The sequence below is a fragment of the Aplidium turbinatum genome, chromosome 4 (genome assembly GCF_918807975.1).
Source record: "Aplidium turbinatum chromosome 4, kaAplTurb1.1, whole genome shotgun sequence".
NCBI classification, from domain to species: Eukaryota; Metazoa; Chordata; class Ascidiacea; order Aplousobranchia; family Polyclinidae; genus Aplidium; species Aplidium turbinatum.
The window spans coordinates 30672548-30685318 of record NC_137475.1 but is presented as its reverse complement, the minus strand read 5'-3'; the positions used below and the strand labels follow the sequence as shown (position 1 = coordinate 30685318).

The 12771-nt window shown below is 34.7% G+C and overlaps 1 protein-coding gene across 1 annotated transcript in view; it reads right to left on the bottom strand.

The window, feature by feature from the left end:
* The window catches only part of LOC145769055 (somatostatin receptor type 2-like), a 33386-nt gene that overhangs the window by 20503 nt on the left and 112 nt on the right, over positions 1 to 12771 (bottom strand). The window contains exons 2-3 of the mRNA XM_082580652.1: positions 12631 to 12710; positions 8005 to 8092 (exon numbers count right to left, since the gene is read on the bottom strand). Of these exons, the coding sequence (XP_082436778.1) occupies positions 8005 to 8092; positions 12631 to 12710 (168 nt within the window). The remainder of the gene's footprint in view (positions 1 to 8004; positions 8093 to 12630; positions 12711 to 12771) is intronic.

The window sequence follows — 12771 nt, the reverse complement described above, 5'->3', positions numbered from 1 at the left end:
CAGTGTCAATTTAAAAAAACGATTTTTTGCTTTTTTTACCAATAAAAGAACAACGCATGTTAATAGCCTAAGTTAATCTGTAGGTTATGCATAATTTTATTGTATATTGTAGGCAACATTGTAGGCTACATCTTATAATCACTCACTGTCACTGCAAACCAAAATTACATTTGATGCGGTGCACTGTAGGCTATGTATCGATATTTTTATGCAAATCGTTGCAAAATAAAAAATGAAAAATATGCTGAAAACTCATACACAGAATATTCGATGTTGCCACAGCTCATATCTATTAACTTACTGAATCGGACAGTTTACATAAATAGCAGTTTTTATTCCGCAGATGCAGGTATTCTTATGCTCCGTTGAAGTAAAATCAAAAACTGTTATGATAAAAGTTGCAGTCATAACCATAAGAAGTGCCCTTCGTACTCGCCGACCTAAGGGAATCCTAAATAAAAAATGTCGCCAAAAACTTCTTAGACAACTAGCCTACTTTATCTAGTTCTGATCTTGACCAGAATGGGTACGGATCTGACGAGATCTTTACCAAACCTGGACCCGACAAAGTGGCTGTCTGGGTTAGAAATAAAGTAACTCACTTTAACATGAAACAAGAGATGAAACAGGTGAATCGGTTTGTAAACAGAAAGATTGTAGAAGAAAGTTGTGTAGACTGTTTAAGATTGTATTTTTTTTAGTTAATGTGCTAAATGAAACCTTGCGTTTTAAAATTTTCGTAAATTATTAGACCCCGTACAAACAGAAACTTTTTGGTCTTGTTCGGAATTAATTCATTTCTTTTTAAATAAAGGTAATGCGAAGCGCTTTTCGGCAACTAAGTGTAGCAAGAGAAGACATCGATAGACATGTGCTTCGGCGATAAGGTTGGGTTCATCAGTACCACACCACATAGTTCACGGCACAAAGCTTTACTCAGTACGCAGCTTTGTACAAGCAGCGGCGTACGCAAGATTTTCTCAAAGGGAAAAGGGACCGTTCGAAATGCTTTCGAAACGAAAACAAATTAAAACAACGCTTATTTGCTGACAAAATTTCACAGCAATAACGCCTAACAACACAGAAACTCAACAGCCAGCAGTCTCACGCCAAACAAAAGAGCAGCATTAAAGAACGACTCACTGATTTCAACACCACACGTCATAGCACACACATGACTTGGGAACTGTGTTCCAAAAGCTAGTGCAACTCGCTACTATTACAACGAACTCGAAGCATCAGGTTAAAACAGGTTGTTAAAATCTACATTGTGAAGTTTGCATTACAGTGATGGGCATTATCGGCGATAATTTACCGGCGATAATTATCGGCGATAAATTTTTATCGCCTATCGTTATCGCTCAATTATTTTTTCAGTTATCGTTTATCGTTATCGCCAAAGGTAATATTTGATTATCGCCGATAATCGCCGCTAAATTTTATTTCGGATCAACACACAAGTGGAAAGACCATGAAAAGTAATATTTTTACTAGCCATCTAGTTAATGAAACTAAAATTGAAACCAGTTCTTCTTTAGTGCCTGAAGTGTGTGTGCACAGGTCGTTGTCAGGGAAGGGGGCACGCCCTTCTTGTGTTTTCTGTTTCTCGTTGGAAGTGTTAGTTTTTTAGTAATTGTCGTAAAAAAATAAAATCTCTCTCGTCAAAACATGAAACTTACTGTTTTAAGTGCATTAAATCTTTAGATAAGTAGATTAACTAAAATTGCAAGAACTTGCCTTGAGACGTGCGGTTACACCACAAACTCAGTTTAAAAGACAAAATTCACACACAATAACAGCACAATATCGGTTATAGACTGTAACATCGATTTTTTTCTAGCTTGGCGATATAACTTTAATCCAAAAATAATAACCAAATGCGTAAGTGTCATTTAACTTAAAAAGTTAACCCATTTGTGCCGAAAGTGAAATAACTTAAAAAAATTTTCGGAAAATTTAAATATTGCATAATTATGACCTAAAAAACATATCACAATTATTTTTTTCATAATTGTGTTTGTACTTTTTGAGAAAAAAGCCATCCTATATATAGGACGCTAGGCAAACCCGTTATCAAATTTCACAAGTTTCTTGTGCGTAATGCGTAAGTGGTAGGCCTATTACGTTTTACTTATTGCTCAAAGTGATAAATGGGAAATGTCTTGTTCATGTCTTGTCATGTCATTATTGTCATCGAGCATTTTATTGAAATGAAAGTTCAAAAAATATGAAGATGAAAATTAGCAAAGTAACACAACATCACTGAAACAAGTCATTGCGGAATATGATATTGCTTGAAGCATTTGACATGTAGACCGACATCACATTTTTTGCATCTTGTAGTAGTTTTTGCATGACAATAGGCGCATCGAGTTGCGTGGTAAAATTATGCTAAATACAATATCCCTTTCTCATTTACCTATGCGACATAGCCTACCTCAATCAAATATTTTTGTTATCACTAATCCAGTGCCTATATTGTAATTTTTATTTCAACAACTCAGCGTTCTGCCATTGATGTAATGATAGTGTTCACAAAGAAAACAAAAAAGAAAATTATCTGAATTTATCAGTAAATTACGATAATTATGTTATTGTTCTAAAACAAACACGACTAATTTGACAAGCTTGAGATTACTGATAAATTTTCAAGCATTTTGCGTTTTTTGGAATTTTTTCAATTATTGCTGACTTTGCTGTAAACAGCCCTTTAAGCAGAAAGCAAAATACAAAGTTTGGAATTTTTTATGGTATTGATTTAATTATTTTGCCTACTGCATTTGCTTACTGCATGTAAGTTTGGAATTTTTTATGGTATTGATTTAATTATTTTGCCTACTGCATGTAAGCAGCAGTGTAACTCAATGGATAAAAGCATCCAACTGGTATCTGAAGGTATAATTATAAGCACGGCGGTTACCTCAGTAGTTTGATTCTGGATCAAGAGATTGAAGATTCGATACCCACTGCCGCTGTTGCGATTCTATTCATGCATAACTTACAAAAGTTTTGTCCCTGTCACAGTTTCTTTCTATATCTTACCAGGAAAAAGACTTGGAAAGGTTCAATGACTTAGTTTAATGGGATATTACCGAAAGGCAGTCAATTAAATGTCAAATGTTTCTACTGGTGAAATGATAATGAAAATTCTTGAAGGACTTTAACGAACGGCTCCTCAAATAACTGTAATTTCGAACACAATTTATATCAGTACCAATTCTCATCTACTTGTATTCAATTACTTCAAATCTCAATCAACAATAATTTTTGTACCTTTTACCAATCTACAACTCATAACACAACTCTCATAATAAACTCAACTATTTATACCACTCAACTATTTATACCAATTCACACCACTATTTATAGCAGGTTGTTTGGTCTAGTAACTTCGAGAAGGTTACGTAATGTTACATCATAAGGACTCATTGTTCTGTCACGTTGCAATAAACGTAAACAAGCAAGTTAAAGAAGCTTCTAGATCTGCACGTAGCAGTAGAATGATCTAGAAAATACATTACATAATAAAGATTTCGCAATCACAGATCTACTGCTAAACATCCTTATGACGTAATGACAAACGACAGTTGGCAATCGTGGAAAACAAAAGAACATTCCAGGTTTGTTCTGAATGAATGTTTTGGAAATACATTACATAACAGAGATCTCGCAATCAAAGGTTACTAGAGGACAATAACCGATGATAACCTATAGCATAAGAATTTTACAATCAAAACAGCACGTTCGGTCAAGATACAAGCAGCCCGTCGCGAGACCTCGCACATTGATTGTGACAGTCCCTTTACAGTATATTATGTTCGATTTTTCGTCATGTTGATAAAACCAGTTCGTGCTGCATGGGATGGGGCAGCGCTCATCAAGAAAAAAAAAATTATCATTATTGGACATTATCGGCGATAATTTTATCGTTTATCGTTATCGCTTAACTTTTTTTTGATTTATCGTTTATCGTTATCGCTTTAGGTACTTTTTGTTTATCGATTATTATTGTTATCGCTCAACTGAAAAATGAGTTATCGCGCCCAACACTGTTTGCATATAATGTTTTACGCAGACGACGTAGTCGGGTTACTCAATCCAATGAACCACGCGTATTAAGGGTAGCCTACCTTCAACAGCGTACGTAGGATTTTGTTACTGTTGGAGGGAAACATTCGATATAATTTAACATAACTTGATCAAGAGTAGGCTACCTTAATGCTACTTTACAGTTTAGAAAAGGTAAGGTAGCTGAGGCTATCTGTAGGTGAAATATAAACTCTCACAGCCTTTGCGTATGCCAGTGTATTTACGGATTGAATTATTAGATAATTATGTGAATACGAAAAGCATAATATTAGGCCTTAAACGGATAAACAAAAAGTGTAGTAATTCCATTGACAGACAATGTCCTTAGCTTAACCCTTTAATGCCCAGTGTAGCCAATTGGCACATCTTAATTGAGGGGCCCCTGTAACTTTTTTAAAAACAAATAAGTTTCCTTGTCATGGTTTAATCCACCATTCTATCTCTTGTGAAGACAATAATAGCAAAGAAATTTATTGGAAACACTAATTACCCACAATTCCCTTCCGAAGAAAGCATGGTGATGAGGTGACCATTGAAAAGTTGAAATAGTCAGAAAATGAGGCAGCTTCAGAGCACTGCAGATTTGTTTATTTGAAGAAATTATTGCACTTTTGTGTGTTTTCACAAAGTCATATCAACAAATAACTAGACTAAATACTTTAATTTTGAAGTTAATGTTTTTAATCTTAGTTATGTTACCCGAAATTTTGATGTAGCCAAATGGCTACATTGGGCGTAGAAAGAGTCCAAATTCGATGGAATAGAATAAATTTCTGATTTTTTTTTACTTTTTATGCAGATACGTTCTTTACTGTAACGCTGCCTGAATTATCTACAATTGATGAAAATAATGTAGATTTGGTGTTGAATGGGATATTGCGATAGTTGTGCCCGCTGGTGACATTTCAGAGTAAGAGGATGAGTCCGATGAAGATGCGGAATGCCTACTTCTTCAGTTCTTCATCAAGGTTATCTTCGGCGCCTTCTACTACAAGACAGCCACAAGTTGAAGTGGTTGAGAAAAGTGTGAAAGAGGTTCAACCGACAAAACGCTCAACCAGTAAAACCACAAAACGCCAGAGTACGTGGAAGAAAGAGGTATTTAAACCCAGTTTGGATGTTCAGTGGGAGGATCAAGGGTATACTCTATCTGAATATGAAACCTCTTTGGAGTATTTTTTAGAGTTTTTTGATGACGAGCTGTTTGGAAATATTGTCCGTGAATCAAAACTCTACGCTCATCAAAAAGACGGACATGTCTTGACTACATCTATTGCTGAAATGAAAAGCTTATAGGAGTGCTCCTCCTACACATCAGTATTGTAAAGATGCCTTCGAGAAGGATGTAATGGGAAAGACGAACGAGATACTCTCTAATAGCTGACTGAATGCCACGCAACAGATTTGAAACGCTGTTGCATGCACTTCAATGATAACACAGATATGAAGAAAAGAGACGAGGAAGGCTATGACAATCGAAGTGAATCCCTTGATAGAGCATCTGTAATCGAAATGTCAGCAAATTCCTCCGGAGGAATATAATATAAATTGCAAATAGCCTGCCAAAGAATCTTAAAGCCATTTTAGTTTTCTGGTTACTCTTTGTAAAATGCATATAACATTTCTTCTTCGGTTTTTGACCTTCAGCGATCGAATTTACAGGATAATTTGCATCTACGAATTTTCATATTTGCGCACTCTGTATGCCCAATGTAGCCATTTGGCAACATTTTTAATTTTTTTATTTAAAACACAAAAAATAAAATTTTTGATAAAAATGGATTTATTGGGTCACAAATGTCACTAAAAAACAAAAAAAAAATTTTTTTCGTTTGTAGAAAGTAGTCCGGGCATTAAAGGGTTAATTAAAGCATTAGTCAAACTTTTTTGTGAAAACTTCAATATCGAATGCAATATATGAAGACACTATTTCAAAAATCAAAATATAAAATATGATCAACCTTCAAATAAATACCTAAGCTTATTTGTAACAACCTGTCAACATTAAGTAAAAAGTATTATTGGTTATGTATTCCCAGATAATTTTGCTGTATTGTGTGAAAGTTTGATTGAATTATGTCAAGCCGTTTATGAGTTATATTATGCGTTTAAAGTTTAAAGTGCTTGGGTCGGACCAACCCCGGTCCGCAAGTCATCTTGCGAAAAAGGGTCACAGGAAATAGGGTTAAGGTACTTTAAACATAAATTAACCACTCTGAACATATACTCTATAATGAAAAAGAAGGCCTACCCCAGAGAGTCGTGTGAGCACCATCTCATACTCCCCCCCCCCCCCCAGAAATCCACCAGTGGCCCCTCATGTTTTAGTGACGGTGCCTAAAATGTTTTTTAAACTATGGGTTGTGAATTTGAATCAAAATCATCAGACTTTCTCCACCTTCTGTTAGGACTTCATCTTTAACTACAAAGCAAGGCCAAGGAATATGGAGTTTAACAAAAATAACTGGAAGATTATAAGCTACCGGGCTGTTTTCAGAGGATAATTTGGCTATGAAAAAGACTGTCTCTAAAATTTACAATTGCTCCACACTTGAAATACAAAACTAATAATAAGGAAAAAAATAACGCAGTGTTTGTTTTGAAATAAAAAGATAAGACGCTTAGTTGAATGCAAGATACTTCAACAAGATAGCTTGTTGATAGCAATAAATATGGTCTTACGTGAGTTGAGCTATTGAATGTTGAGCTTCTGTAGCAGTGTTTACAACATTTTGTCATTTCTAATAGCCCAAAAAGCAGTAAGCAAACTGAAATCAGTTGGTCTCAAAACAGCTCTGCTTCCTCCCCCCTCCCCCCAATGGGTACGGGTGAGGTTGATACGACTCTGCTATCCAAAATCACTCTTAAGCAGTAACATGTTTGCAATACACAACCACAATAATGCCTAAAAAGACATTTTTAAGGAGGGGCATGGCCTAGTGCTTCCCCTACGTACGCCGCTGTGTAGTAGGCTATAGAGTTGTCTACAAGTAAGTTACTCATCTTTGTGCTGAATGCAAGGTAGGCTAAGTCGCTTTTTTATTTATTATAGAACATGTTAAATCATCAATAATTATAATCAAACTTTTTAGACAAGTTTAAACATTTCTTTCTTTAGAAGGTATATTTTTTAATCTCTTATCTCTACGTTCGTAGTTCAGCACCAACTCTTAATCTTTTCTGCGCAACAGTGTGCTCTGGTCACGAAAAAAATTAGGTTACAATGCTGCCCCAATACTCTTCGATTGCTTTTTGTTTCGTTGGTTTCGTTATACAGTAGTTTGAACTTTGTTGTTTAACTACTTTGTTGTCAATTTTTTATGACAAAGCAAAATTACTTTTTTTAAAGTGATTACAGATATTAAAGTAATTACAGTATACCTTGCATTTTAGCGCAGGTCATAAACCTTTCAATAGAAGTCTGCTAATGGACCTTATATGGCAGCAGAATGTTCCATGATAATTCTAGAAATTAGTAATGTGACCCTGACCTTACGTTAATACTAGGGATTGTAAATCATAGGGATGCGAAACTTCATCCGCTTTTGGCTTATCCGCAACACTAGAAGGGTTACGTTTTTTTCTAATTTACAAAATATTTTACTTTTTATGGGTTATGTAAGAAGAGTTAAGTTGGTTTTAAAGTAATTTAAGGTTTTTAGTTGAAAGCAAGCCTGCATTAAAGCGTAAAAAAATGTCAAATTTGCAATTGACCCTTCTAATGTTGAAGGAACAACGGAGTTGCGCGTCCCGTAGTGTACCGTCCCTAGTTAATACCCACGTCGATTTTACTTTGTTACTGTAACAAAGAGATCAGAACTTATAGAAAAGCATTATTGAAATTTTCTACTTTCTAACGATTTCAATAATTTTACATATTTTGTAGGTACCTTTGACAATCTGTAAATGACTTACCCACGAAGCATACAATGATGTATACAGAAGCTATCCCTATCTCTGCATTTTTCAATAGCTCATCGAAAAAAAGTTCTTCTTTTGAAGTCTGAAATGAAGAAAGAGTGCTCCTATATTTCACAATTTAAACGCATAAGAAACAAGTAGTTTCAATTGTTGTCATAGGTGTATGCTAAGAAAATGATTTCAGCACAAATGTGTGGAACTACTGGGTAAGCAACAACAGAATTTTTTTTATTGGAACACTTGAACAACGGGCTATACAAAAAACATTCACTAGAATTGAAATTATTATGACAATTTTAAGACTTGCTTAAAACGTACAGACTTTAAAAATATTTAAACCATTGATTTTCAATTTAGGATTTTCGGACTCTTTGGGTCCCAGTGGAGGTTTTGTGTGGGCTGTGAGTGCGTTGATTATTAGCAAAAATTATTAGACAAAAAGTAATGAAATCTAAGCTCTAAAATTCATACATTTACAAGAAAGTTTGTTCACTTTTAATTCAAAGTTACTCTTTGATTTTTTGATTGTCCGCAGGTTTGGTAATTCCGTCAAAGAGTTGTGTAACATTGACAACTAACAAGGATGAAAAGCAGCACATGTTGATTAATATTGAAAATTTTAATTCATAAGCAATCATTATTTTTCCGTAAGTTATAAAAATATTATTGTTTAGTTGTTAGTACTAGGCTAAGTGCAGACAACCACAGCAAGCATTGCATGTGGATAGCAATATTATTGTAACGTCTACGCTACCCATTCAGACTATCTCGAAGGTTTTCAACTAGAGGTAAACTTCTATGAAGTGGGCAAATAAACTAAAAACAGAAAAGACAACCAAAATTTAATAGGTCAAAATCTAATCTAAAGAATTAATAGGAAAAAATTGTATTTAAACGGTTAGGAGCTGTAAATTAGAATAAAAATCGGAGTATCTAAGCTATGTAGTCTAGAAATATTGTTGTTGAACTAATTCGTTATCTCTCTTTGATACATTTAACAAAATACAAATTTTTCAAACACACAAAAAACAAATTAAAAACAATACTTACATAGTTGTAATGTGATACATTCGAAATCAAAGCTGAAATATCATGAAGGTGGTGTCCTATATCTTTTTCGTTCATTTTTTTTTTGCAATGCTTTCAGCTTCAAAAATTCTTCAGTGTTCTTACCGTGAAGACGACTTTAAAACAGGAAAATTGTGGTCATTGTTTTCAAACTGCTGTAACTTACTATACCTGTATAGTAGGCTAATATAGTAGGCTAGTATTTCAAATTAACCTGCTACCTTAACATGATTGGGTATGAGAGACTTCTATTAATTTCATTTTTCTATTGCACTGTGAATAGAAGCCTTCAAAGGAATTTTTTTAATTTGAACTGTCATCTTACAATATCAGTTTACTTCAGTAGGCCATAGCCCCGAGAAGTTAGGTATTTCTCTCTAGAGCACCTTGCTGTTTATAATCATGGGAGAAATCACGGGCTATAGTGCGCCACTCCGCAATCGACGGATGTCTGTGTCAAAGACACAGCCGCATGCTCTTGAGCGGTGTGGAACTGGCGGCCATTTAGTTATTATGTTTCAAAGTTCTATTTTTAATAGTAAAGAGCCCTCAAAATATTGCTTTGCGAATAAGCGCATAGCTGCTATTTTATGCAAACTTTGCGTTAGTTGAAAAAAATTATCATATTGCATTATTATTATTTTCTATCCCAACCCATTGGTTTTTATTTACGTAAATTCATCAGCAATTGCTCGTTTCTCAATTTTTTTGTAAGCATGCTTCTTTAATTGTAAGAATCGATAGCCTTTACAAAGATTCTTTACTTTTATCACAACTCTCAACTTTTTGCAAACAACCCATAGGTAGAAAATTTGAAATCAACTTTATCCCACAGTTTCTATACACTAGGTTTGCTTCTGTCTAGCTAGCTGCATTTGATTACTGTAGCCTATTCCATTTATGCAAGCGCATTGCAATTTCAAATCTTAATGGTAAATACGCGACTCCTAACGTACGGATAAGAGCATGGCAAGATCAAGCGGCAATGCTCTAACACTCGCTGTTTGCAACTTAGCAGTACACTTAAATGCAACGATTTAAGATCATTTCTACATTGTGCTTGACATAAATCTTTGTGGCGAATCGCCTCGTCGTAGGACCTGTCTTAATAACGGAAGGAGTCATTGAGTGCACTGCAAATTGATACTAAATCGATAAATCTTTGACAGCCTTCTAATCATGAACCTCAATATACAGGACATCATATTTTTACTTTAGCTGATAAATCGTGGAAAGAAAAAAATCACGGTTTTTAATTTGGTAAGAGAATTTAAAACAAAACAATCAATGAATTATTTCAGACTTTCATTTTCTTTTATTTTTATTTTTCTTTATGTAATAAACTATTGCATTTGTAAGAAAGAAAACAAGAAGAAAAGAAAAAAGAGCCCCTATTGACTTTTTATCTATGTAGCCGACATGTGTAACTTTTTGTTCGTTCTGGTACAGTTAAGTTGATGAGTTGTATTGGATGAAAAGCGGTTTCACAACGTTAAACTTGTATTAAAATACTGTTGTGCGTAAAAAGCTGAGCTCTGCAAAATGATATTGAGGTTTAAACTATAAATATTAAAATCATTGATTTTTTTGATTCTTCTGTCCAAGGTTAAACGTCGATTTAAACCAGATAATTAAACCTGGAATTAAAAAAAGGAGTATTGGAAAAAGATTTTCTAGGTCAGGGTTACTCAACTAGTATTAACAAAGGTCCGGTTTGACAAGTTGAATGTTTTTAGCGGTCCGATGAATAAATTATTTCATACGCAACCACGAAAGTTAAACTATCAGTACCAGTATCGAACCTTTTTTTTTAGTGAAAATGTATCTCTACTTGAATTTGTGACAAAGTGTTCAGGGGTCTTGATGGCTTAGCTACTGTACCAAGATAATTACAGAAAATTTTGTTTCCTCTTAGTAGAAATATGTTTAAAAGGGCCCTGAAACGTGGCAATGAGGTTATTCTTCCACAAATCTGAGGTCCACCATCAACACTCGGAAGGTCAGGATTCGGACCACGGTCCGCTAGTTGAGTAGCCCTATTTTAGATAAAGCAAAATGAATTGTAGAAAATTCTGCAAAAAGTAAACCGCGAACTAAACGAAGCCCTCGATCAAATCTTAAAAATTTAAGGATTCTAGCCAAGTTATGATATTTGCAGTTTTTCGAGTTTGGAAAAAATCCATAAAACTATCATGATATTGATTAATTTGGGGCAAAGCTTAAAGATTTCAAAATATTGCAAGGTCGAATGAAGGACACTTACTACATATCTTAACATATCTTTTCTCATTACATCTGTTCTTCAAAGCGAAGCCTTACCAGTTTCAAATAAAATAATAATAATATAAATAAATTTTAGAATAACCAACAGCAGTTTGTAGGATCTGAAAACGGAAAGAGTTTGTTACATTCCATCGTTTGGAAGGCCACACTAAATTAGTTCTTGGTCAATCAAATGTAAATCTATTGATGGTACTTTCATCAATATACGATGCAAGTTATTTTACCACAAATCTAAAAGAGATAGTTTTTGTATGTTACGAGAAATTTTAATTTTGTTTTAAATCTAATTAGCTCTTCCTTTGTTTTCGGCTGTTTAGCAGAGTAATGAAAGCTGGGTACGAGGCGAGGCACCTAGTCGACATCATCCAAAAGCATGTGGCTGTGTCATTGCCAAGACAGGCATGTCTAAAGTTGAGTGTGAAGACTGACTTCCTTGTCTTTGCGTCCATTAAGTTTAAACCTACTATCATCGGGTAAAAAATCACTTGATTATTACATGCTATCAATTTGCTTCATTTTTATAATTTTACAATGTCTTTTGTACCGGGACATGGCTTTAGCTTTTACAGTAGGCTATTACTTTTTTGGTGAGACTTAAGAGTATTGTTGACTGCTGTTATGGAATAGCAAGTCAAACTGTTACTTTAAAACTTAATCGTATGAAAAAGATTAACCCTATCTGTAGCGACACGGGGTTTTATGAGGACGCCCCACTCTAGTAGTGAAATATTTCACACAAGGAAATATGCTAGAAATGTGAAATTTCTTGATTTTTAGTTTTATTCTTTACGAATTTTCTAAATTGGTCATTTTTTTACCTTCCTGCCCTTCACAATAAGCATTTCGTCTCAGGTGGCTAGACATTTTCATGCAATGCTAGTTATATATTAGATAGGGCCGTCAATTTACTTTTTTGTTCAAATCACTTAGCAAGTCCGCTCAGATAGGAGGCTTAGGTCACAAACAAATAGTCTGAAAACCTGTGTTAGATGGGGCCGCGGGAAAACGCCGCACAAAAAAAATCAATACCACCCAAATAAACATAAAAAACGTTTTTATAAAAAAAAAACGTAATTAAAAAAATAAAAATAAAAAATACACAAAACGACGTAAACAGTCAAAAACAATCACAGAACGAAATCTTTCTTTGACTCAAAACGTGAACGCTGTGAGCGAACAGCAGTTCGCGTCAGAATAATTCATGTCTGCTGCTGTCATGGCCGATGACTTCATTGCTCACTTCGGTGACGAGTTTGATTGCACACTCACCTGCTTGTGTGCAGCTCGGACAACTGTCAATCGATGTAGGAACATCGGTCTCGACGAAAAGCTCTGTGAGCTGTTGGATGCTGAAATCGCGTAGAACTGATGGCTCAGTGAGTTTCTGCTTGCTTCACCGGAACGACGAGT